The 25,516-nt window shown below is 36.8% G+C and overlaps 1 protein-coding gene across 1 annotated transcript in view; it reads right to left on the minus strand.

The window, feature by feature from the left end:
* Nucleotides 1–773: 773 nt before the first annotated feature.
* LOC145691020 (uncharacterized) overlaps nt 774–25,516 on the minus strand; it is a 60,001-nt gene continuing 35,258 nt past the window's right edge. Inside the window, exons 7-10 of the mRNA XM_081766557.1 lie at nt 21,901–22,027; nt 19,354–19,484; nt 15,933–16,061; nt 774–3,651 (exon numbers count right to left, since the gene is read on the minus strand). Coding sequence (XP_081622683.1) covers nt 2,708–3,651; nt 15,933–16,061; nt 19,354–19,484; nt 21,901–22,027 — 1,331 coding nt within the window. The 3' untranslated portion in view covers nt 774–2,707. The remainder of the gene's footprint in view (nt 3,652–15,932; nt 16,062–19,353; nt 19,485–21,900; nt 22,028–25,516) is intronic.

Raw genomic sequence — 25,516 nt, forward strand, 5'->3', positions numbered from 1 at the left:
TCCGGAATACAGAATTTACCAAAACGTTCGGAAGCTGTCATACCCAAGAATAGAGATTATGTTGAAGGCTTGTAAAGGTATTTTGAACAATAAATTACTTAATTACATAATAATCTTTCAGTGTGCGGAACTTTTAAAATGACCCTCGTATCTTATGTACAATTGAAAGTAAGGTGGCTATTAGCGGTTATATTGTTTAATTACAGAGAACGGGTTGAGACCTATATAGATTATGGAGGAATAAAACATGAGGTTATTTTCATTGTATTCCGACTTCTCGAACTGAAATATAGAGAAATAAATTATTGAATGAAAACTGTATTCCGTGATAACTGCCTGCGTTAATAATAATAATAAAAATGTTATTGGAAATGTCCATTGCTAATTCATGAACAGTCAAATAGTATACATAATGTGAGTAGATTGGATTTTAGTAAGTTAACATGTACATTATCCACAATCTTTGTCCTTATTTTTCCTACACTTATACCCAGATAAAACTTAGTTTCGTTTGGCCTCAGTTCAGCACAGGTGTAAGACTTGTTGCTGATTACGCTTTTAACCTTTCGACTATTAAGATCAAAATATTACTTAGATGCCTAAGATGGGGTCATTTTGACCCCATAGGTTTTTGTAATGTTAGGACAAGCAAATTGGTCAAATGATAAAATATTGATAAAATACTGGCAATCGACACTTATTAAAAAGGGCCAAAACATGATTTTTACATCATTTCGAATGTTTAAATTAGCACAAAACTTCAAGTAAAAAAGAATTACGAAAACATTAACATTTTATGACCTACTGGGCCATATCTATAACAATAACTTAACCTTAAACTAACCTAACCAGTTGCAATAATACCTATTAGGTTAGGTTAGATTAAAAACTGTAATTTATTTTCTGATTGCCTAAGATGAGGTCAATTTGATCCCATTCGTCATTTGTGTAAATAAACAAACAAAACTTACTTAGTATACAAAATTATTAAAGAGACACGTATAGAAGAATTTCTAGATCATCATTTCAGCATATATTGTTTTTAAACTCAGAAAAAAACTACAAAATATCTCTCTGGGATTAAATTGACCCCAGTATAGTACTCCAAGGGTTAAATTTTATCTTTAACGTGATGAAATTACATTGCAAATAACAATTTAAAATAAACAAATGCAAATTCTAGGAACAATTTGTTTCGTTTCTTAAAATGTATCTATTTTATTCTTTAAAATGTAAGTATAAAAGGAAAAGAGGAACATTTTTACTCAGTCACGGAAGGTCGTATTATCAAGTTTCATTTTGTCCTATTAAACTGAAAATGAATTCCATGCCATACATGCATAAACTCATAAAAGAAACTGTTCTGAATAAAGGCGCTTTCTAAGCAAATGGCCATAGGTCTCTTGGATCACTCAACTGAAACCAGAGGCAAGAAACATAACAGCGACACAACTTATATATTCTTCAATGTTTCTCTTAAAAAAGTACACTGGAAGTTTTGACTTAACGAAATAACTGATATTGAAACAAGAAAAAACATATACTACATTAATACTGAAAAACTCGTCGCACTTCAACATTGCAGAATTTATAGGAAGCACAACAATTATGCTTAACACTCTTTAGTTTTTGAGTTTGTAAGATTTAAACGGTACGTTTCTTGTTCATTTTTCGGATAAGTATTTCTTTTCTTTTACTGTATATACAAAATAGTCTATTAAACTGCACAGGATCATTCATAATTCACTCCTGGGTTTCACACCTCGATAGAACAGTTAAAAAGAAAGACATAGCAGAAATGAAGCTATCATGAGGTAGAAAATATCTCCAAGTTTTGATCTACCTTAAAGTTTTTCATATATATATATATATATATATATATATCGAGTCTTCAGAGCACAAAAAATATCATATGTGCAGTTTTCTAAATCTTTCAGGAGACTGGAAGCGATAAGTGTGCCCTAGGAAAGCAGATAATTTGAATTTTGCGACAACTGTTCACTGTGTATTGCGAAGGAGCTATTTACAGTAGACACTTAATATTTGTGCACCTAGCTTAGCACGTATCGAACTGTCGCAATACCTGACGAAGTCAATATTGAGAAAAATTGCACATATGACATTTGTGCTCTCAAGACTCGGTATACACACACACACACACACACACACACACACACACACACACACACACACACACACACACACACACACATATATATATATATATATATATATAGATAGATAGATAGATAGATAGATATATAGATAGATAATATAAATCGATACACCTGGCGACGCGGGAAACATCCATCTTGTATTGGAGTTCTTGCATACACGTTCCAACATATCACGGTGATTATTCATGACTGCATGAACGATACAGTCTCTTTGAGCAGGGTATACTATGACGATTTCTTTTTATCTGTAGGTTTTTGTTTGAAACTTGTTCCGAAATCTGTGCTGCAGATTCAAGGAAATTTCAAGACACAAAACTACTGCTTTACACCAGTGAGTGCCATGATACGCCACGACTACTTTCTGGCGGTTAAACCTCTAACCATGCTTAAAATTTTGTAACACATTAAAACTTGGAAAGTTTCTCTGCCTGCTGACAGTCTAATTTTTATTCTGTTTCAGTTTGCTGCTGTGCTATTGAAGTCTGGAACCCGAGAGTCATTATGAATTAATCTCCTGAAATCGTGCTCCGTTAGTTGTTTTCTTTACTCTTCTTTTCTTCTTCTGTCTCGGAGATGATATCTTCCGTTTCGGAGATAATGATATCTTCCGTTTCAGACACAATTTCTATTTTGGTAATATCTTCTGTTTCGGAATTATCTCCTGTTCTGGTAATATCTTCCGTTTCGGAGATATCTCCTGTTCTAGTATTATCTTCCGTTGTGGTAGTATCTCCTGTTCTATTATTATCTTCCGTTATAGTGACATCTCCTGTTGTAGTATTATCGTCTGCTGTGGTGCTATCTCTAGTTTCCGTGGTAACAACACTTGGGACCTCCTCTACCCGTACTTTCCTTGGGCGACCTCGCTTCCTTTTCACTTTCACTTCAGCCTCTGGAGTAACGACTGACTGATCAGTTGAAGCGGCTCCAGCTACTTCACCAGGGTTTTGCGATTCCTCCGCCAGAGCCTTTTTGCTCTTACGCCCTCGCCTCTTCACTGGTTTATCTACGACAGGTATTTCTTCCAATTCGGAAGCACTATCTCCTTGTTCTGGAATCGATTCATTGGCATGGGAAGACTCCGGTGTCTTTGGCTTCCGCCCTCGTTTCTTCACTGGTTTATCTACGACAGGTATTTCTTCCAATTCTGAAGCACTATCTCCTTGTTCTGGAATCGATTCATTGACATGAGGAAACTCCGGTGTCTTTGGCTTCCGCCCTCGTTTCTTCACTGGTTTATCTACGACAGGTATTTCTTCCAATTCCGAAGCACTATCTCCTCGTTCTGGAATCGATTCATTGGCATGGAGAGACTCCGGTGTCTTTGGCTTCCGCCCTCGTTGCTTGGCTCCAGGTTTACGGGTGGTTTTCTTTGTGGTTTTCGCAGATGTGCCTGGTTGTTCTGGGTCAGACTGTTCAGACTGGGATTCAACTTCATACTTTTTTTTCTTCCTCGGAGTTACATTCTTCTTACCTAAAAACAATGAAAAAAAAAATAGGTTTCAACGTTTTAAAGCACGAAATACAAATACATCTGTACAATTTACCAAATAGTACTTTCAATACACAAAACACGTGATAGACACATGATATAATAAAATGATCGTGACGTAGTTGTCAGTAAGCTCTCTTATCAATATATTTCACTATACACTCTACGAGCTATTTTCTTCAATTTTGTCTTTTATTTTAGTTATTTTGAATAATAATAATAATAAAAGCTAATTATATTTGGAGAAGCCTATGATCTAAACATGTAGGTTATATATATATATATATATATATATATATATATATGTGTATATAGTATATCAAAAAGGACTTTGGAGCTTTGAAAACTTATTTATTTATTTAGCTTACAGACATGGTGTTGGTCATTCTGTAGCAAAATACAGTTTTTTTTTTTAACCTTATACCTAAAGAAAAATGAAATGAAATCTTTGAGTTTTACGTCCTACAGTTATGCCGGTTAGGCTAAAGGAGACGGTGATTATGAGAAATGAATGAAATGGTGGAATGAAGAAAGTGGAAGGAAACGGGAGAACCCCGAGAAAACCCACGCACACGATGTTTGTCCACCACAAAGTTCACTTGGCGGGAGCAGGGTTTGAACCCGGGACTCCATGCACCAGAGGTGAACGCTCTACCACTGAGCCACCGCGGCCCCCTTATACCTAAAGAGGTTCAATATTGCTTCCATTGGTGACGCCGTACACATCTTATCTGAAGTCGATTTCTTGCCAAACACAAAATTCCTTAAAAGCAATTCTATCAGTGTGGTTTTAATTCTTGCACTATTTGTAATTTTTATGGTTTGAGATGCAACCGTTTTCTCAACACACGCCAAACTGTCATGTGTGAGACGTCCAGCTGTCGAGAAACACGCCGGGTTGATTTTCCAGGACTGTTCACAAAGCTATGTGTCACTTGCTCTACATCGTCTGCAGACATACGGAGATTTGTTGTATCTTACCCAACATCCAGTTTCAATAAAACACTTATGCCACTAATAAATACAGAGTCCGCCAGAAAAATTATACATTACTTAAGAAAAAAAACTATATATCATATTTCTTAATTGCATTTTTGTTCAAACATGTGTTACAAACCTTCAAGTAAGTATATGTTTACATTAGATATTAAAATTGTTGACCGTTGGCGGCCAAACACCTAACAGAACAACGAGCGGTTGCTGCAGCTACAGGGGGTCAATATATCAATGGAGACCGATGCACATGCCTCTGTAATCTTGTAGCGAAGGTTCTCAAGCGTAAAATTGCCAACAATGCATTTGGTGGTTCAGTACCAAATTCCCCTCTCCACTGACGCTGCACTTTGATGGCAATCCCAAACTTGAGAAAACGCTTCAAAACGTATTTACGCTGCTCGAATGTCAAGCGTGCTTCTGCCATTTTCACTAACCGTGCTGACACTGCCGACATCTGCTGAGCGAAAATCCGTACTACAACATAATTTTAACTGAAAACAACTGACAATGCCGACATCTGTTCGGCGAAGAAAAATACTACAACATAACAACGTACAAAGAGTGAAAAAGTGGCTTGACTGGACCGGGAATCGAACCCGGGATCTCCGCCATACCGTTCTGATGCGTTAACCACTACGCCATCTGGTCCGCTTCCCAGAACAGCCAAACACTCTCTCACTCCTGCAATCGGTGCTCTCTACTCAGACCACATGCCTTGTACTACAGCCTAAGCAGCTGTGCTTGGACAATCCAGTGTCCTAAGCTGCTGTGCTTGGACAATTCAGTGTTCTAAGCTGCTGTGTTTGGACAATTCAGTGTTCTAAGCTGCTGTGTTTGGACAATCCAGTGTTCTAAGCTGCTGTGCTTGGACAATCCAGTGTCCTAAGCTGCTGTGCTTGGACAATTCAGTGTTCTAAGCTGCTGTGTTTGGACAATCCAGTGTCCTAAGATGCTGTGCTTGGACAATCCAATGTTCTAAGCTGCTGTGCTTGGACAATCCAGTGTCCTAAGCTGCTGTGCTTGCACAATTCAGTGTTCTAAGCTGCTGTGTTTGGACAATCCAGTGTTCTAAGCTGCTGTGCTTGGACAATCCAGTGTCCTAAGCTGCTGTGCTTGGACAATTCAGTGTTCTAAGCTGCTGTGCTTGGACAATTCAGTGTTCTAAGCTGCTGTGTTTGGACAATCCAGTGTTCTAAGCTGCTGTGCTTGGACAATCCAGTGTCCTAAGCTGCTGTGCTTGGACAATTCAGTGTTCTAAGCTGCTGTGTTTGGACAATCCAGTGTCCTAAGATGCTGTGCTTGGACAATCCAATGTTCTAAGCTGCTGTGCTTGGACAATCCAGTGTCCTAAGCTGCTGTGCTTGCACAATTCAGTGTTCTAAGCTGCTGTGTTTGGACAATCCAGTGTCCTAAGATGCTGTGCTTGGACAATCCAGTGTCCTAAGATGCTGTGCTTGGATAATCCAGTGTTCTAAGCTGCTGTGCTTGGACAATCCAGTGTCCTAAGATGCTGTGCTTGGACAATCCAGTGTTCTAAGCTGCTGTGCTTGGACAATCCACTGTGCTAAGATGCTGTGCTTGGACAATTCAGTGTTCTAAGCTGCTGTGCTTGGACAATCCAGTGTCCTAAGATGCTGTGCTTGGACAATTCAGTGTTCTAAGCTGCTGTGTTTGGACAATCCAGTGGCCTAAGATGCTGTGCTTGGACAATCCAGTGTTCTAAGCTGCTGTGCTTGGACAATCCAGTGTCCTAAGATGCTGTGCTTGGACAATTCAGTGTTCTAAGCTGCTGTGTTTGGACAATCCAGTGTCCTAAGATGCTTTGCTTGGACAATTCAGTGTTCTAAGCTGCTGTGCTTGGACAATCCAGTGTTCTAAGCTGCTGTGCTTGGACAATTCAGTGTTCTAAGCTGCTGTGTTTGGACAATCCAGTGTCCTAAGATGCTGTGCTTGGACAATCCAGTGTTCTAAGCTGCTGTGCTTGGACAATCCAGTGTTCTAAGCTGCTGTGTTTGGACAATTCAGTGTCCTAAGCTGCTGTGCTTGGACAATCCAGTGTCCTAAGCTGCTCTGCTTGGAGAATCCAGGGTCCTAAGATGCTGTGCTTGACAATCCAGTGTTCTAAGATGCTGTGCTTGGACAATCCAGTGTTCTAAGCTGCTGTGCTTGGACAATCCAGTGTTCTAAACTGCTGTGGTACAAGCCATGTGGTCTGAGTAGAGAGCACCGACTGCAGGAGTGAGAGAGTGTTTGGCTGTTCTGGGAAGCGGACTGGGCGGCATAGTGGTTAACGCATTAGCACGGCATGACGGAGATCCCGGGTTCGAGTCCCGGTCCAAAGAGCCACTTTTTCACTCTGTAATTTATTTAATTCGCACCTACAGAGGATTGTGGTGTGTAAAATAAATCGGTTGTTTCCTTCTTTCATTAATATATATACTACAACATATTTAAATTTCAGAACAATTGTCAATGCCAGTATCCTAATACAAGATGACAAAGAGTGTATACATTTTTCTAGCGGACTCTATAGTAGGCGTACTGCGAGGATCTTTACCATATTTTTTTAACGAAAATTACGTTGCACAGTTGTCGCAGACTTGGATTCTTCAAACCAAAAAGCACAGCTAACACACTCGGGACTAGTAAAGGCAGCCATCTTTGCTGCAACTGCCGCTAGTGCTTGCGGTAGCTTGTTTCTGAACTAGTGTACTACATGAGTCAAAACTTGATGTATTTTGCTACAAAACTATTTCTGTAAGATAAATGAATAAATCAGTAAGAGTTTTCACAGTTGTAAAGTCCTTCTTGATGCACCCTGTATATAGACATAGACATGGTGGATCATTTACCTTGCTATGCCCTTGTAACTTTTATACTAACGGACATAAAACGCTAAAATTTTGCACCATGTAAATGCCGAGAGGGGGACATTATTTGACATATTCTGTGACACACCATGAGGTTAACAGTGTTGCCAACCGAACAGTTATTTCTTCAAACGGCAAGTTATTACACATTTCTAATTTACATGTAAAACGAAAATTTAAAATTTTGTTACACACTTGCTGTGCATTATTGCAAACTAAGGGCAAAAAGAACCACATTTTGAAGATCTGTACAACATTAACAACGCAAGTGATTTGGACGAGGTAATGTACATTTAAGTACCTCAGTGTCAAAACACTACTGTTATCTTTATAACGTGTTTCGAACAAGTATTAACGAAGTTACAAGAAATTTAAATTTGACTTCTTTCAAAGGTTTTTTTTTTCGATCAAATGTTTAGATAAATATCATATTTAACAATGTCCAATAGGGCTTCCAATAGGGATAAAGATCTTGATGCAGTTTACAGCAATTAAGTATCTCAAACCATTCTGGAGATAAGAAAAAAATGGTAAAATTTGATATTTGCTTAAAATGGTGTATTTGTAGGAACGTATTAAAACAACTACCTGAACCTGCGCTCTCTACACCGCGCATCATTTACATATGAGCATAAATCTCCTTGTCATTTCTCACAACATATGTACATGTCTCTTTACAGACACAAGTGAAGGACGTGTTGATGAAAATCGGCAAAGGATGTCATAAAGCGGAGATTTTTGAGATTATTTTTTCAATATCTCGCACCGTTTGCAAGATTTGAGCCTACTTCCGGTTGGAGTTTCTAATTCATGTATGATCAGTTTTTTTCTTGAATGCAGTATGTAATAAGCAAATACATTACATACACAATTAACTATAATGTCAATGATATATGGGTGTTCATTGGGCAAAACATTCCAAATAATAAAGATTCATCTTAGGCTGGAGAAAAGGTTCGTTTTTCATTATCATTTGGTCATGAAACAAACTTCTGCGCGACATGCAACCCCTGTATGTAAATATGTGGTGTTGGAATGTATATTTCGTAGGATATGATGCTTTACTTTTTAAAATTTCAATACTTTCGGTGTGCCCCTAAAAAATGTAATTAAGAAATAACGGGATATTTAAAAATATTCAATTAGAACTGAACAATTTACACAAAGTTTGCAATCGATGAGTGAAAACGGCATCTTTGTAGAATCTATGGTTCCTGAGAACTTACTGTCGAAAGGATTGACCACAAACATATAAACGTAGTATTTTAATATATAGATTCTCGATTTACTTTATCTTTATATAACATAATAATAATACTACTTTTTAATAGGTGTAATTACAACCAGTTCTCGAAAGAACATAAGTTTAAGCAGTGTTGCAAACTTTACAACTGTTTACCATATCTCTCGTATCAAACTGCTGTAAAGCATTATGATCTTCACAACTATTGAAAACCATTTATGCAATTGGATCAGGTACTTACCGAAGCACGTTTTAGAAATAAAGGCTTGAGAAAAGAGTCAAATTTTCAATCCCTTATAACTTTGTTTCTATTCAATCCAAATATGTCATATCAAGATCAAAGTATTAGACACTAAAGTACGTTGATGTGTATTACTCTGTTCGTCTCACTTGGATTATTACTGTTGTTGTCGTCACTAAAATTTGAATGTTTGTGATACTGTAGTGTCCTTAGTTTGCAACACTGAGTAACAAATGTAATATTTTAGGTTTGCGTTTAACGCTCAAGCACACGCGTTGACGGGAATTACCAGCTTTTGAAGAAACAATGAGACTGTTTGAGACTAGCTTTACGTTGGGAGGTGTGGCGCCCTCTAGCTTCGTCTTCTGATTGATTGTGCACATACATCATACTGTCTGTTTTCTACGAGTTGTTGTTGTAGAAATATGTTTGCGAGGAAAAGTCGTACCGCGTGTGGATTTGTTCTATTTTTTTCTTTTAACGATTGTACTATTTTTCTTGTACATATAATTGTGATCAAAATAGAGTATTATGAAGAACAAACACGTGCTTTGGAATTGTTTTAGAAAAGGTTGAAACATGGTGCTCGAGGTTATGAGCATAGGAAGCTTGTAAAGTATGAACAATCCCTGTCACTGCGTGTGATTTCGTTCGAAAATCTCCATGCAACTGTTAACACTTTCAGCTACTTCAGGTAATAGGGATTTCGAGGCACCTACTATAGAAATTAAGAAACATTTTTTTATGTTCTTAAGAAATAAATATATCAATATATCTGTATAGCAAAAATAGCTAAATAAAATACGTTAAAATATAAAGTTATGGCTAGTTATTCTGAGATTGAGGGAATCCCTGTAACGCGTATGGATTTGATGCAAGCAGGGCGCGTGTGTCTGGAGGTATTAACATGTATATTTGAAATGTGAAATAACCTCACGTACTGCAATTTGAAAAAAATATAACTTCAAGTTCGGTTAACAACACTGTTAACCTGGTGGTATCTGAGAATATGCCAGAGAAAGTCACCCTGCAGATATCTGTATGGTACAAAATGTGATCGCTTTTTGTCTATTAGTTTAAAAGTTATAAGAATGTATCAAGATAAAAGTCCGCCCAGTGTATCTGAAGGAAATCAATACGATGTTAGAAAACTTCAGGAAGGGCGGTGAAGAATGTAGGATGAAAATAGATGTTAGAAAGACAAAAGTCATGGTGACTGGAATGAAGCGGTCGGTGTGAAATATAGAAGTAAGAGGGGATAAAATAGAATAGGTGCCTAGTTTTTGATCCCTGGGTAGTATTATTAGTGATGATATGAAATGTGAAGGGGAAATAAAATAAAGGATAGGAATGGCTAAAGAAGCCTTTAGGAGGGAAAAAAAGTAATATTTTGTGGAACCTTGAATAAAGAATTGAGAAAGTTTCATAAAATGCTTCGTATGGAGTGTTGGACTGTATGCGGGAGAAACATGGACATTAGGCAAAAGTGATGAAAACCGACTGGAAGCATTCGAAATGTGGATGTGGAGAAGAATGAAGAGAATTACTTGGGATGAGCGGAAAACTAATGAGAGTGTGTTGAAAATGGTGGGGAAGACGATTTTAGATATTATTGAAAAAGAGAAACTGGTTAGCTGATTGGCTGAGAAGGATCTGTATCATGAGCAACGTGCTAGAGGGTATGGTGGTAGGAAAGGGAAGAGGGGACGAAGGAGGCTAAAATTGATGGACGGTATGAAAACAGAAAAATCGTACGTCAAGGCGAAGAAGTTAATTGAAAACTGTTGAACATGGAAGCTTCTCAACATATATTACGGAATTAATATTAACACAATAGCAAACTATAGAATTGTAATCCTTACGGTCTACTGAATATACCGAAATGATTCCACTGCTACTCTAGGTCTTTTGCTTATATCTATTCAAAAGAAATCAATCTAGGCCTGAAAAAGGTCGACCGTTTAAAGTAGAATCCGAATCAATCTCTATTGGGATTTGTATTCAAGGCAACTCTACTCACTAAGAGTGGCACAGAAAGTAGTCGCTTAACATTTTATCAACGGAGGCGGAGCAGTTATTCGTATAAGACTGTGCAGTGAAGTCCACTGCCGACCATCATCACTCTAACTGAATATGACTATTCGATTACTTAAAAATGTACGAGTAATAATTCGATTCTGACAATTCTCGTTAAGTGTTGTGTTGTACAGTCAGAAACAATATTAAGTATAGGTTGGAGGTATAAGAAATGTAGCTCCAACCTATACTTAATATTGTTTCTGACTGTACAAATGCAACACTGAAAAATCACACCATAGTTTACTACGAAGGCTTCAAACATGTGGAATTAATTACTTTATTTCCCTATAGTGTGGCCTTCAAATTTCGAACATTTTAAAGGAGAATTATGCAAGGTGTTCGTCTGTCCCATTCAATTCTTGGATACCTTCCATCGAACGTACAGGATGAAAATCCACCTGATAACTACTAAAACTTATGTTGCTGTGCCACACTTTAACACTTGAATCGTTTCGATGAGTTCTACACTTTGTAAGCGACAAATTTTACAATCTGAACGTTTTTTCCTCACGGCCTTCTACTAGAGATCGGTGCCTACGAAATAATTTTTATCAGTAAATAATTTATACTTCAGTTAATTATAGCGCCACGGAAGAGTTACAAATATCCGTTTTTTAATAATCAACGTCATGAAAGCATTGGTGGTTTTCTTTCATAGTTAAGGAAAAGCCTGGACGCAATGGAATTCTACGCTGCTTTAGTCTCTTTCCACTGCAGACTCATTTTCACTTGCAGCTGTTTCTCTCTTTTAACTACTTTTTTTCAACCTTCAGTTTAAAATCTCGTATAACCTTGAATTCCACAAAGTTGAATCACACAGTTCCCCACGATGATATACATACTTTCTCTTGGGGTGCTTATATATTAGCCTATCTCACGGGAACGCTGACAATCAATACCTCTCATCTGCGTCATCAATTCTTTACAATAAGCAGTTTCTTGGGAACGTTAAAGAGACGCTTTCATGTCCTTGATAATCACCTACATAAACTGAGGTGAGAATCAATCAAGATCTTTATCGATGAACACCCCGTAGCGGTATCATTTTAATATTCAATATATACCGAACGATACCCGACAAACGGATCACACTCACGAGGAAAAAAAGAGACTCGAAGAATTAGTAACGTGTTTGCATGAATGTCAACCGTATTACATGAGCCTTCTTCAGCAGCTACAATCTACGACTCAGCACGTGCACAAGGACCCATGCTCTGACTACAATATCTACTGATGCATACTATCAGGTACATATTCATAAGATCTTTTTTTACTCGTCACCAGATTCTTACCTTTACACTTCCTATTGTAGTATTGGTTTTCTTATAAAGAACAACTTACACAGAGTATTCCGTAGATTTAATTTCGGTTTCCGCACTAATTATTATCATTTTTTTTTCAGTCAACTCGTTTCTTTTAAAATAACAATTTATGTGGAACTAGCAGACTGCCAGTTCTTCGTACGCGGAGAATACGTTTCATTTTGGACATAAAGGGAATAAAACTGTCACCAATCAACATAGGGACCCCAAAAACTATGAATTCAACACTAATATCGGTCATTCTCAATTATTTTTACATGTCACCATCCCCCCTAATGGGGGAAAAATTTGGATTTAAACGGTATCGCAGGTGTCACTGTTCGTCTTAGTGAACCTGAAAACTATGGACTCGACACTAATATCGGTCATTTTTGTGTATATATATATATATATATATATATATATATATATATATATCCTTTCTCCTAAGTTGGACCGTCAAAGTGGAATGACAAAAACCATCCTAGGCTCCAACCTCACCTTTGTTGAAAATTTGATCGAGATCAGTGGCGTGGTTCAAGAGTTATTAAATCACAAACATAGTCACTTCCATATATATATATATTTCACAATATGTTCTTTAATTTTGTTATTCAAATCCAGTTGCGAGCTCATCCGTGGCTAAGCGGTTAGCCTACGCGCCTTTGGTGTGGGAGACCCGGGTGCGATTCCCGGCGGGAGCTCATGTGGTTCGGATTCCACGTTAATCAGTAGGTCCACGTCTCATGTAGCCTCGCTGCTGAAAGGGACGCTAAACTAAAATCAACTCAACTCAAATCCAGTTGCCATGTGAATGTTTTAAACACTGTCTTCTACTGACATATTTAACACTCCACAAACATTATTGTGAATTTAGGATTTCTTCTAGCCAAATTAATGTTCTTTACTTCTTGCTAGTTTCAGGCAACCAAGTTTACAAAATACTCAGTGTACATTGTTGTTTATAAGGAAACCAAAACTACAATAGAAAATGTAAAGGTAAGGATCAGGTAATGCAATTAACAACTGTGGCTGACGATGTCCCCAGTGAGGTAGGAAATAGTGTATACAATTAAAGGAACAAATATCAAGGCACAAGGTAAGTCACTTTCTTGTGAGTATTACCTATGTGTTATCTAGAAGAGGCATAAAGCTATGAGTACTACTTTTGTGTGTAAGTGTTTTATCTAGAAGAGGCATAAAGCTATGAGTACTACTTTTGTGTGTAAGTGTTTTATCTAGAAGAGGCATAAAGCTATGAGTACTACTTTTGTGTGTGTGTTTTATCTAGAAGAGGCATAAAGCTATGAGTACTACTTTTGTGTATATGTTTTATCTAGAAGAGGCATAAAGCTATGAGTACTACTTTTGTGTGTAAGTGTTTTATTTAGAAGAGGCATAAATCTATGAGTACTACTTTTGTGTGTGTGTTTTATCTAGAAGAGGCATAAAGCTATGAGTACTACTTTTGTGTATAAGTGTGTTATCTCGAAGAGGCATAAAGCTATGAGTACTACTTTTGTGTATATGTTTTATCTAGAAGAGGCATAAAGCTATGAGTACTACTTTTGTGTATATGTTTTATCTAGAAGAGGCATAAAGCTATGAGTACTACTTTTGTGTGTAAGTATTTTATCTAGAAGAGGCATAAAGCTATGAGTACTACTTTTGTGTGTAAGTGTTTTATCTAGAAGAGGCATAAAGCTATGAGTACTACTTTTGTGTGTTTTATCTAGAAGAGGCATAAAGCTATGAGTACTACTTTCGTGTATAAGTGTGTTATATAGAAAAGCCATAAGGCTCTGAATACTACCTTTGTGTTTAAGTGTGTTATCTCGAAGAGACATAACGCTGTGAGTACTATTTTTATGTATAGATATTATCTAGAAGGGATATGTATAGGTGTTATATGCAGAAGGGCTACAAAACTGTGAGTACTATCTTCTTGTATAGTTTTTTTATCTAGAAGGGTCTCGTGTATAGTTCTTTTTATCTAGAAGGGTCATAGGTCTGTGGGTACTTTTATTTATGTTTTTTCATGTTAGGAACTCTTGAGTTCATGTCTCATTAGAAGATACAAGATGTTTATATTAAAAAAAAAAAAAAAAAAAACACAGGTACTATACATTCAGACATATTCAAAGATACAAGATAACAACAGTACTGAAATAGTAAAGTATTATCTCTGTGTATAGGTGTCTTATCTAGAAGGACTATAGGCCTGTGAGTGCTACTTTTCCCTTTAGGTTGTTTTATTTAAAAGGGTCATAGGGCTGTATTCCGAGTTAATGGATCTGAGAACACATCGTTTGAGTTTTACCTTGATTTCACTTCACAGTCACTTTTTCAGCCCAAATTTTTAGTCTACCTAAACTACATTTTCTGTTCTTTCATTTCTATCCTTTTGCGTAGTTCTAAGATCCAACCGATTAGATGTCTCACACCCTATTGGGAATAAGTCACTAAGACACAGTTTGCCCTTAATCAGAGTTAATGAAACGGTGTAGATAAAAATGGACACACCACAATCAATATATAATGTTTTTACATGATTGCTGCAGAAATAACTATGGACAAGGAGAATTACCGAGATATTAGAACAATTACTAACTAAATATGACGCAATTAGAAAAAATGTTCAACTGTAAAAACGCCTCATGAAATTCATTACCTTTCTTCGTGGTCCGTAATTTTCTGACGCCGAAGTTGGATTAAAAGGCTGAAAGATCCTCCGCTACGCACACGTATTCTACGATGCCAGGCTACTACGATCTCGAAGTATTTCCTATACTTTTGGCAGTGGCTATGTACATGGTAACCATTTACGAATCCTGTAACCCTCAGTCACAGGCACGTTTCCAAAGAATTATGTTAAAACTAGTTAAGTCAGAAGGGAATGATAAGGTTCAAGGAACTTCTTTATGTCAGGAACTTTTTCTCAATCTAAATAATCTGACTTGTAGAAAATATCCAATACGAAAGCGTCATTTAGGAGTCTAACCCTAAACACAGAAACCATAAAAAAAAAAAAAAAAAAAAAAAAAAAGTCATTCATTATATGCTATTGTATGTAATCGTGAATTAAATATATTCATTTCAAGATAGAACAGTGAGCACTGAAATACTCATTTTAGTGCATAAATTTGCACCCCTTCAATGATTGCAATAGCATCCACCCCTGCAACTTAACCCTCACTGCTATTAGCTACTTCGTGCGCCATCGCTGGATCGCAAAACAGACTCCCTCGTACAAACATACCTACTAAAAACGAAGAACACGTACTAGAATAAGCATTTTGATAACATACAAGTTTGTACCGATATTCTAAATCTATATAACGATTAGAAAAAAAATCAGATCTGAAAGGATTAATACTTAACAGCTACGACATCCGCGAACAGTTATCATGTACATAGCCAATGCAATGCTATGCACGTTAATGAATGAGGGACAATTTAACGAGGGAAAAATCGTAAATTGGTGAAGTGAAACCTCATGTTAAGGAGAAAACTTACTTCCTTGAATAACTTACGTTTCTTTGTTTCATCCTTCTCTTTTGTTGGAGCAAATTTCTTGTTGAACAATTCCTTTTTAATTTCCTTCAATCGCTTCTCGAATTCTTCATTCCCTATTTCATCTGCCTCATCTTCACTTGAAGCAGCTGCAAAAGAAGCAATCAAATATTTTTAAGCATGGATCTGGACAGAAGAATATACCGTAACCTACAGCGAAAAGGTTTTTTTTTTTTTTTTTTTTAAATAAAGCAACACTACCTTTTAGAACACTTGCTAATGCCTAAAGTATAGACCCGATAACCCACATATCTTATTCTAAATGTTTTCTAAAACTCGTTGAAGAAAGTGGATGATGTTCCAGTACTCCATGCTTTTTTTGGCTTCGAAACTTCCTAACTGAGGTCATCTCAAGAAGTATGAACAATTAAAAACAAAAAGAATGAGGCACTCCGCTTCAAGATTTCCATTACTGAGATGTTTAGTTGAAAATTCAATATATATATATATGATTTAATGGAATTACGTGTTTTCTTTAACACAAAAAAAGAATGTCACATATGGAACTAAATAACGATCAAAGAGCCGATGGGATGAAAAAAGAACGAGGATTGGGAGAAGATATATATAAATCGAAATAATACCAACGAACTGGCATGCTTTCAGATTAAACAAGAATTTTTTGTATTGAAGGTCTTCGCTAAGCTAATCTCACTAATCTTTGGAATGTTACCGGATTTTATAGAACAAAATACACACATATATAGACAAAATGATTAATTATACACGAAAATTATCGTTTTACTATCCTTTCTTGATTAAATACAACGCAACGAAGCGCAAAAATTTTTCAGAAAAAATGACAATGAGCATTAAAGGTAGGAAGACAAATCCGATCTCATGTTCTGTAAAATTACATCCCCTTTATCTACGCAATTACACTGTTATTTTAAACGATTATTTGTTCACATTACTAAACATATATATATAAATGAACAATGAAAAATTTATAGCTTGCCTGGACTCTATGGAAATCACATCCGAATGACTACAAATACAGAAACTTTGCTAAAACTAGAAGCCTTGCCAAGAAGGTACAGCAGCGTAAGTATTTTGAATACATGGACTCAATTGGTGATTTTACTGTTGGCAACCCTAAACTCTTTTGGTCTGTAATTAAATCTAGATCAAAATCTCCGGGCATACCGGCAACAGTTCAAGATGAAAATACTGAAGCGAGTGATGATCAAAGACCCGACATTTACTTCCCTTCCCCCTACAACCCATCTTCCCCCTCTCCACCCTATCTGTTCGGACACCTTATCCAACCTTTCTACCATCCCGGGCGAAGTTCTGGCTCTCTTGCAATCATAATCTCTACATAGATCATTTGGACCTGATAACATTGGCCCTCTCTTTCTCAACAAAACCGCCTCAGTTATTGCGTTTCCTCTATCTATCTTATTCAATAGATGCTTCAAGGAAGGGTATTATCCCACCAGTTGGAAACTAGCTCACGTGATCCTAATATATAAATCAGGACTTAAAGATCATGTATCCTCCTATAGGCCAATATTTCTTCTTTCTGTAATATCAATTATCTGTTTATCTGCGAAAAAAAAAAAAAAAAAAAATCAAAGACAGGCTACTTAAATTCACCTCACCTTACATTTACAGTTCTCAGCACGGCTTTCTACCGAGAAGCTCACAAACCTCAGTACTCTTCTTTCCTGTGCAGTCAAATGTATGAATAAAAATACTCATTAGATGTTATCTACTTTGATCTCTCGAAGGCCTTTGATTCTATCAGTCACATTCATCTTCTTCATAAACTCTCCAATAGATTGTAACGTACCGTACTTAGGGTACAATCCCGGCATTTGCTTCGTCTGAATGAGGAAAACCCACGAAAAACCTTACTCAGGATGGCTGGCTTGAAAAAGCTGTTACATCTTTTCAACCCAGTAACACCACCAGGCTTAAAACACAGCTCCGCTCGCACCAAAGGCGAGACCGTTAGCGACTACTCTACGCAGGGCAGTGGGATGGAGTCTACGCGCGGATATATATATATATATATTTTTTTAAAAGAAGCTTTCATATGGATGGGTAGCATTTAAAACTGCCCATAGATGTGGAAATGCATGAAACTTCGTTTTTATGTTGATCTGCATTATAATAATATTTTGATTTTCAAGTATTAAACGTATAATCGTTACTGAGCCAAATTCCCATGCCTCGAAAACGATGAATTATTCGAAGTTAAACTTAAAATGGGCCACGCTTTCTTCCGAAAACACTGTCTCAGTGAGCAAAATCAAAATATAAGGGGAAAACACTGGGAAACTATTTACTGTAGAACGTAATCGCAATTGAATTTGATGCTTAAAATCACCTGTGCTAATGGTTAAAATCGAGTCTTACGTAGTTGGAATTTAATTTTTCGTCGGTTCAAGGGAAAAAAGTTTGCTGCTTCCGGAAGCGCTGCCTTCCCCGGAATTATACCTGAAAGAAACAATGAAACGAACATTTACCCGTCTCTATATGTGTTGTGCTAATTTGCTGTCCCGTTTACATACTTTAGGGAGAACAATGTATATACCTCATGTGCTTGCGAATATTGGAAGCCACGGCATGATACCTTGACTACTTCTATGTATGGTACGAGACATTTGTCTTGAGGTGGTGACGTCCGCCAATTTGGCTTTGGGTAATACTCAGTGGATAAGCTGGAGTCAATTTTGGAAACAGCTTTACTTGTTGATCACACACGAACTAGAGTATGGAAGGCATATAAAGATTGGATGAAATATGTACAGACATCTCCCACAGGATCATACAATGTACGAATGTGTTGCTGGCTATCATAACCCTATTTTAGCAGCGACGCTATGGAGTGGAATAAGTAACTCATCGGTGAACAAGAGAAAATGTCAATATCTGCGACTCAAACAACAAATCGCTTATTAGAGCTTGGTGCACGCAGCCATACTCTCCGAAAAAGCAGATATGCACATCGACGGAACGACGTCAATTTTTTTTTTTTTTTTTTTTTAAAGAAAAAGTGTGGAAGTAGGATTTGAAAATGAAAATCAAATGAAATATTTTAGTTTAACATTTTATGATTATTCCCTTTTAGGCTAAGGGAGTGTATGATGATGGAAGAACTGGTGAAATGAGAAAGGGAAGGAAGCGCGAGCACCCCGAGAAAATCCATGCACACGATGTTGTCCACCACAAACTTTTGGCTTCAGATCGAACCAGGAACCCCAAGCATTAGAGGTAAGCGCTCTACCACTCAGCCACCGTTCCCTTCTCCAAGTAAAGAATATACAAAATTTAAACTTCGTAAAAAAAAAAAAAAAAAAAAAAAAAAAAAAAAAAAAAATCCTTTATTGGAGAAAGTTATCAAGGTTAATAGAATAAGAAGAAATAACTTACCACTACTGAGATCAGGCATGTCAGGAATTGACAATGTATTCCTAGAGTCAAAATCTTCCTCGGAGTCTTCTTCGCACTCGCTTTCAAGGAACCTGACCAACGCTCGATCGCCTTTCTGCTTCTTTGGCTTCCTACAAAATCATAGAAAGAAATCGTATACAATCGGAAATAAATAATTGAATCTACGTAGCAATACTGAATTAGTACCGGGACGTATTAAAGTGGTTCGGATTTAATTTTAAACTATATGTCAATACCTCATTAGCATCAGCACTTGGAAAGGTCTTAAAAACTCAAACTTCTTCACCTAAGCACACATTAATAAAATAAAATATTAATGATCTTACATTTTAGAACTTATATTGATGAACACACTTTATCTTAGGTCTTCTATTACAACGAACTTATTTTAACAAAAGAAACACTGACCAAAGCTTAAAACCCACTTTAGCAATGACTATATATATGTCTGTTAAAAGAATTTAAACTTTGTCATAACAATGACTATATATATGTCTGTATTTTCACTTATTGTCGATAGTGTCTGAAGAAGGATATGTTAGATATCCGAAACCGTTACAAATTACAATTTAAAATAAAGTGGGTTTTAAGCTTTGGTCAGTGTTTCTTTCGTTAAAATAATCAATCCAAAGCCATGACTAGTCTTACTAACGAACTTATGTCTTCCATTACTACTACAACCATTTTACATTCGCATTTTACAGCGGTCCTTCTAATGATGTTTAAAATAGAAAGTGTGTTTGGTAAGACGAAGCTTAAAATGATTCTTTTACATCATAAATGAACTGCAGTCCTATTTCTTCAATTATATTCACATCTTACTAGACTACCCTGCTAGCTTCTTTCGGCAATTTCCCTTGATTCCAAGTCAAATATTCGCGTTACCTAACTGTTAAAAATGTAGCCCTTACCGCTGATCGAATGGCTAGTGCATGTGCCTTTCACGCATATGGTCCCGAGTTCCACTTCCGGTTGAAGAGCACTAAATGCACTAAGGAAGCTTTGGATTCCACCTGAAACTGTAGGTACATGTCTTATACAATCTCAGTGCTGAAATGGAACGTTAAACGTAAACAAATATAAAGCCAAACTATTTTTTGGAGAAAGTGCTATTCTTCAATTGGCCAATGTATGACGTATGAGGACACTTTCATGGTCGGAAAAACGACAGGGAGAACATCTAGAACAACAGAGCGGAAGTAATAAGCAAGTGTTGCAGGAGTACGAGTAGTGTATCTGATATTCCTGTTTACATGTTATCAGTGTCCTTATAAACACCAGGTCATCTCTCTGCTCCTTGTTCCTTCCGTGCACTTCACCGACAATATGAGCAGTACGGCACAGAACACCATTTACGGAAATTACTGTGTTATCTAGTACTACGAAATAACACGATAAGAGATTTGACGTAGTGCTGTCAAAATTACTCTTTAATATTCTTTATTCGAGAAATTTTTCTGTTGTTACTCGCATATCCGAGGGAACTCAGTGTAGAGCGTTCACCACTGGTGCGTTGGATACCTGATTTGATCTGAGTGAGTTTTCTCGGGGCTCTCCCGTTTACTCCCACTTTCTTCATTTGACCATTTCATTCATTCTCATCATCACCATCTGCTTTAGCCTACAGTATAACCGTGGGATTCATTAACGAATAGAGGAAACAAACAATTTTTAATACACCAACACCTCTATAGGTGCGAATTCAAAAATACACATAATCACGGCTGGACCGAGACTTGAACCCGGGACCTTCAGCGCACCGCACCGATGCGTTAACCAGTACGCTACCCAGAGCAGTCATACAATGTATTACTCCTGTAATCGCTGTTTCTTCACTCAGACCACATGATTTGAAAATGGAAAATGAAAATGAAATCTTTGAGTTTTACGTCCCACAGTTATACCGGTTAGGCTAAAGGGGACGGTGATGATTAGTAATGAATGAAATGGTGGAATGAAGAAAGTGGGAGGAAACGGGAGAATCCCGAGAAAACCCACGCACACGGTGTTTGTCCACCACAAATTTCACTTGGCGGGGGCTGGGATCGAACCCGGGACCCCAAACACCAGAGGTGAACGCTCTACCACTGAGCCACCGCGGCCCCTACTGCTAGAGCGGTGTAAAATTAAAAGATAATGGATAAAACTGCTAGTGGTGTAAAATTAAAAGAAAATATATAAAACTAGTAGAGTGGTGTAAAATTACAAGATAATGGATAAAACTGCTAGAGTGGTGTAAAATTAAAAGGTAATAGATAAACTGCTAGAGTGGTGTAAAATTAAAAGATAAAACTACTGGGGTGGTGTAAAATTGAAAGATAATTTTAAGTGTTTTCGGTGCGGCATGCCAAAACAATTAGTCTTTAAGTATCATTACTGTTGGATTTACTTTAGAATTTTCAGGTATTTTACAACTTGAAAAATGCGTCCTGTCCATTACCAAGTGCATCGAATAGTCATTTGTAAACACTGCTGTTCATTTACAGGGAGATTTGTTATTGAATAAAACATTGAAAGAATTATTACCCTCTTCGCTTTTTAAGCTCCTCCTCCTCCTCTACAATGCTCTCGCCTCCGCTGCACACTCCTTTGCTTCGACTATACGCAGCCACGTGAGAAAAAGCGCGGTCTTTAATCCTTTTTCGAACAGAACCTGCAACAAAACAAACTACATTACTACTTCTTAACAATAAAGATTCTTACCTGTGCGTCCTTAAACCCTTATAAATTCCGGCTTTTTTAAGGTAAATTATAGACTTTCAGTAAAGCGGCTACAGCATCCTATTTATCCTAAGATCATGATTCGTACCTCATTCTCTTCAGAATAGAACAGTCTTTCAAACAGTACCATTCACATTTCCCTATCATGTCCCTGAGGCGAGAAATTTTGAGAGAAATCGGGATTTTTCTCTTAATTTTTTTTTTTCTTTTTTTTTTTTTTTCCAAATTTTGAGGCCTTCTGGATCTCCCCACCATGTGTTAACGCAAAGATTGAAAATTAACTGAAAAATACTAAGGGGTGTACTAAATGTGTGTACAAAATTTCAAACTTTTATCTTGAATAGTAAGGGCGGGAAAATATTTACCAATGATTTCCACAATATCCCAGATTACCGCAAAAGATCTTGATGTCAGGTTTAAAATTTCCTGAGAGATCCCTATTTATCCTAGGGTCATGATTCGTACTTCATTCTCTTTAGAATAGTACATTCTTTCATTTATTCAGAAAAATAGCGAAAAAAATGGATTTTCTATTTGGTTCAAATTGACCTTTGGTGACTCTTTTGTACCTCTGGAATCCCCCTTCCCCGTGTTAACGCAGAGATCTAAAAAAATATATGATAAATACTACTCGGTGGACTGAATGTTTGTACAAAATTTAGGTGCAAAAGTAAGCCCGCCATAAAATAATAAAAATAGACCTAACAAAAATAAATAAATAAATAAATAAAAAAAATAAAAAAAATCAAGATCTCGGGTAAAAATTTCCTGAGACATGCTATTTAACCTACGATTATGGTTCGTTCATCGTTCTCTTCAGAATAGAACATCCTTTCAAACGGTACCATTCACATGTCTCCATCACGTATCTGAGGCGGGAAAATCGCGAAAAAAGGGTTTTTTGGTATTTTTTTTTTACCTTTTTGCCCCTCTGACCCCCCTCCCCCGTGTTAACGCAGAGATCTGGAAAAAAAAAATGGTAAATACTACTTGGTAGACTGAATGCTTGTGCAAAATTTCAATCTTCTAGATGCAAAGTAAGCCCGACAAAAAATAATAAAATTAGGCCCAACAATATACATTTTTTTTCAAGTTATGACGTTATCACCTCGTATGTCTCTATGCAGAAAGGCGTGAAACGATGCGTAACGTGTTCTACAATGCCTCTAGACTTGGAAAAAAAAAAAAAAAAAAAAAAAAAAAAACCCGAAGTAAAAAGCTTTATTGGTTCATTTTTAATCGAATAATGAAGACACTACTTTAGTACCTAAAAACATGTACCAGAATTTATAAGGGTACAAGAAAACTCGATTTTGAGACTGTTCAAAAATTTTATGGCCCCTGATTCAATTGGTCTAAAAGATCCAATAAGGTAAGTGCACCAGTAGCTGACACTGTTCCAATAGCTGACACTTTTATCTTAAATTGAACATAATAAGATTTTTTGTGATCATTAACAGATTTATGAACGCACAAACCTTTTTTGGTGGTTTGGCAGCATTTTGCTTAATCGTGGTTAATTTGCGCCCCAACTGATAGAAGTATGCCGAAGTTGAATTACGTGTTATTAGGAAATATGCAGAAGTGAGAAGAATTCTTAAGAAATAAGGTAAGCCTACTTACGTTGTTATTCTTATGTTAATTAATTATTTTTTTCTAGTTCAGTAGCATGTTGAATATGTATAGTGTTGGTGAAACAGGGTAGTGAATCGCTGGAGGAATATTTTGTTAAATTTCAAACTCTAAAACTTCAGGGAAGGGGGGGGGGTCAGGTATTGGTGTCATTTTGTGTAGGATCTTCCAGTAGCTGACACTGATGTCAGGCATTGGTAAACAGCATAACGGCATTAATTTATGAATTTCATAGATAATTTACACGAGAAAGTAACATTTGTCTTCTGTTATCAATTTCACTAAATTTGGATATCTCGGCCCAAATGCTGACAGAGGCTGTCACTTACTGGAGCAACAATATATTGTTTTGCACCAAGACCTGAGATGAAAAAAATTTCATTGAATTTGAGCAACGCAATGACGCAAACATCGTTATTTTACAGAAAAAAAGTATTTTGTGGTTGCTCTAAACAAATTTAAGACAAAAATTCATGACCTGCTTTTCTTAACTTTTCATTGATTAGAACAGAGATAGATAGTGTTACTTCCTCCTCTTGTTGGAAAATTGGATGACCCGAGGTGTGTGAGCTTGTTGGAACAGCCAACAGTATTTTATCCAGGCACCTTAAGATCCATCCAGAATTCTTAACGCAGACGTGACTGCATTCTTTTTATGTCCAAAAGGAAATAGTGTTAATTCGTAAGGAAGAAGAAAATGTATACACATGCAAGCAATGATGGAAAAGAATGTATGATAACGCTGGTTATAGCTAGTGCTTCGGGTATTTTGGCTCCCCCCGATGGCTGTATACAGTTACATACGTATACCACCTTCTGTAGTTAATATAGTGCCTAAGAATTGGGGTATTGGTAGATCTGAGTCAGGTTGGATGACAGGAGAGATATTTTTTGAATATATGACTAATGTGTTTCAACCATGGCTTGAAAAATCAAATATCAAAACTCCTGTGTTGGTTTTCCTTGATGGTCATGCATCGCATCTCAGTGATCCTCTAAGCATTTTTTGTAGTAACAATGGTAACTTGTAGCTTTGTATCTGAATTCCACTCATGTTGTTCAGCCAATGGATGTTTCAGATTTCCATCCAGTCAAGAGCGCCTGGAAATGTGGTGTGCATCAGTGGAGCATCGAACATGACGGTAGAAAGCTGAGAAACGAAGACTTTGCATCTCTTTTATAAGAAAAACAATGAAAATATCAATTACACCAACTACAATACAGAATTTATTCAGAGCATGCGGTCTTAACCCATTCAACGCTGATAGACTATCAAAATTTCACGAAAGGAGTTACAACTCTAAAATCTCTACAAGGAAACTAATCATGGCCAAATAATTGAATTCTTATGTTTCCTAGAACAATGAATTGGTACTGAGAAAGTTAAAATATGTCCGATGGTAATGGCACGTAGTTAGGCAACATACAATATTAAAAAAATTTTTCCTTCTGTGGAAATTTATAAAGCTGCATGCAGAGAAGTGTGTAACGGATGTGATCCTCCACCCAGAATAGACAACGAACAAGTTACAGAAGAAATATATACTCATCAAAATACAGATGAAACTACTAACATATCAATTCCAAGCATTTCAGAACCTACAAGAACTGACGTTCCTACGCAGGAACAAATTACAGAAGTAATTAAAATATCTACTCATCAAAAAAGAACTGAAACTATGTTTTCAATTCCAAGGACTTCGAATACTACAGAAACTGATGTTTCTACCAAAGAACAGGAAGCAAAGGAAAATACTCTAATTCCCTCACCATTTAAAAGAGCTTTATT

The sequence above is a fragment of the Thermobia domestica genome, chromosome 7, assembly GCF_964235325.1.
Source record: "Thermobia domestica chromosome 7, izTheDome1.hap1.1, whole genome shotgun sequence".
Classification (NCBI taxonomy): domain Eukaryota; kingdom Metazoa; phylum Arthropoda; class Insecta; order Zygentoma; family Lepismatidae; genus Thermobia; species Thermobia domestica.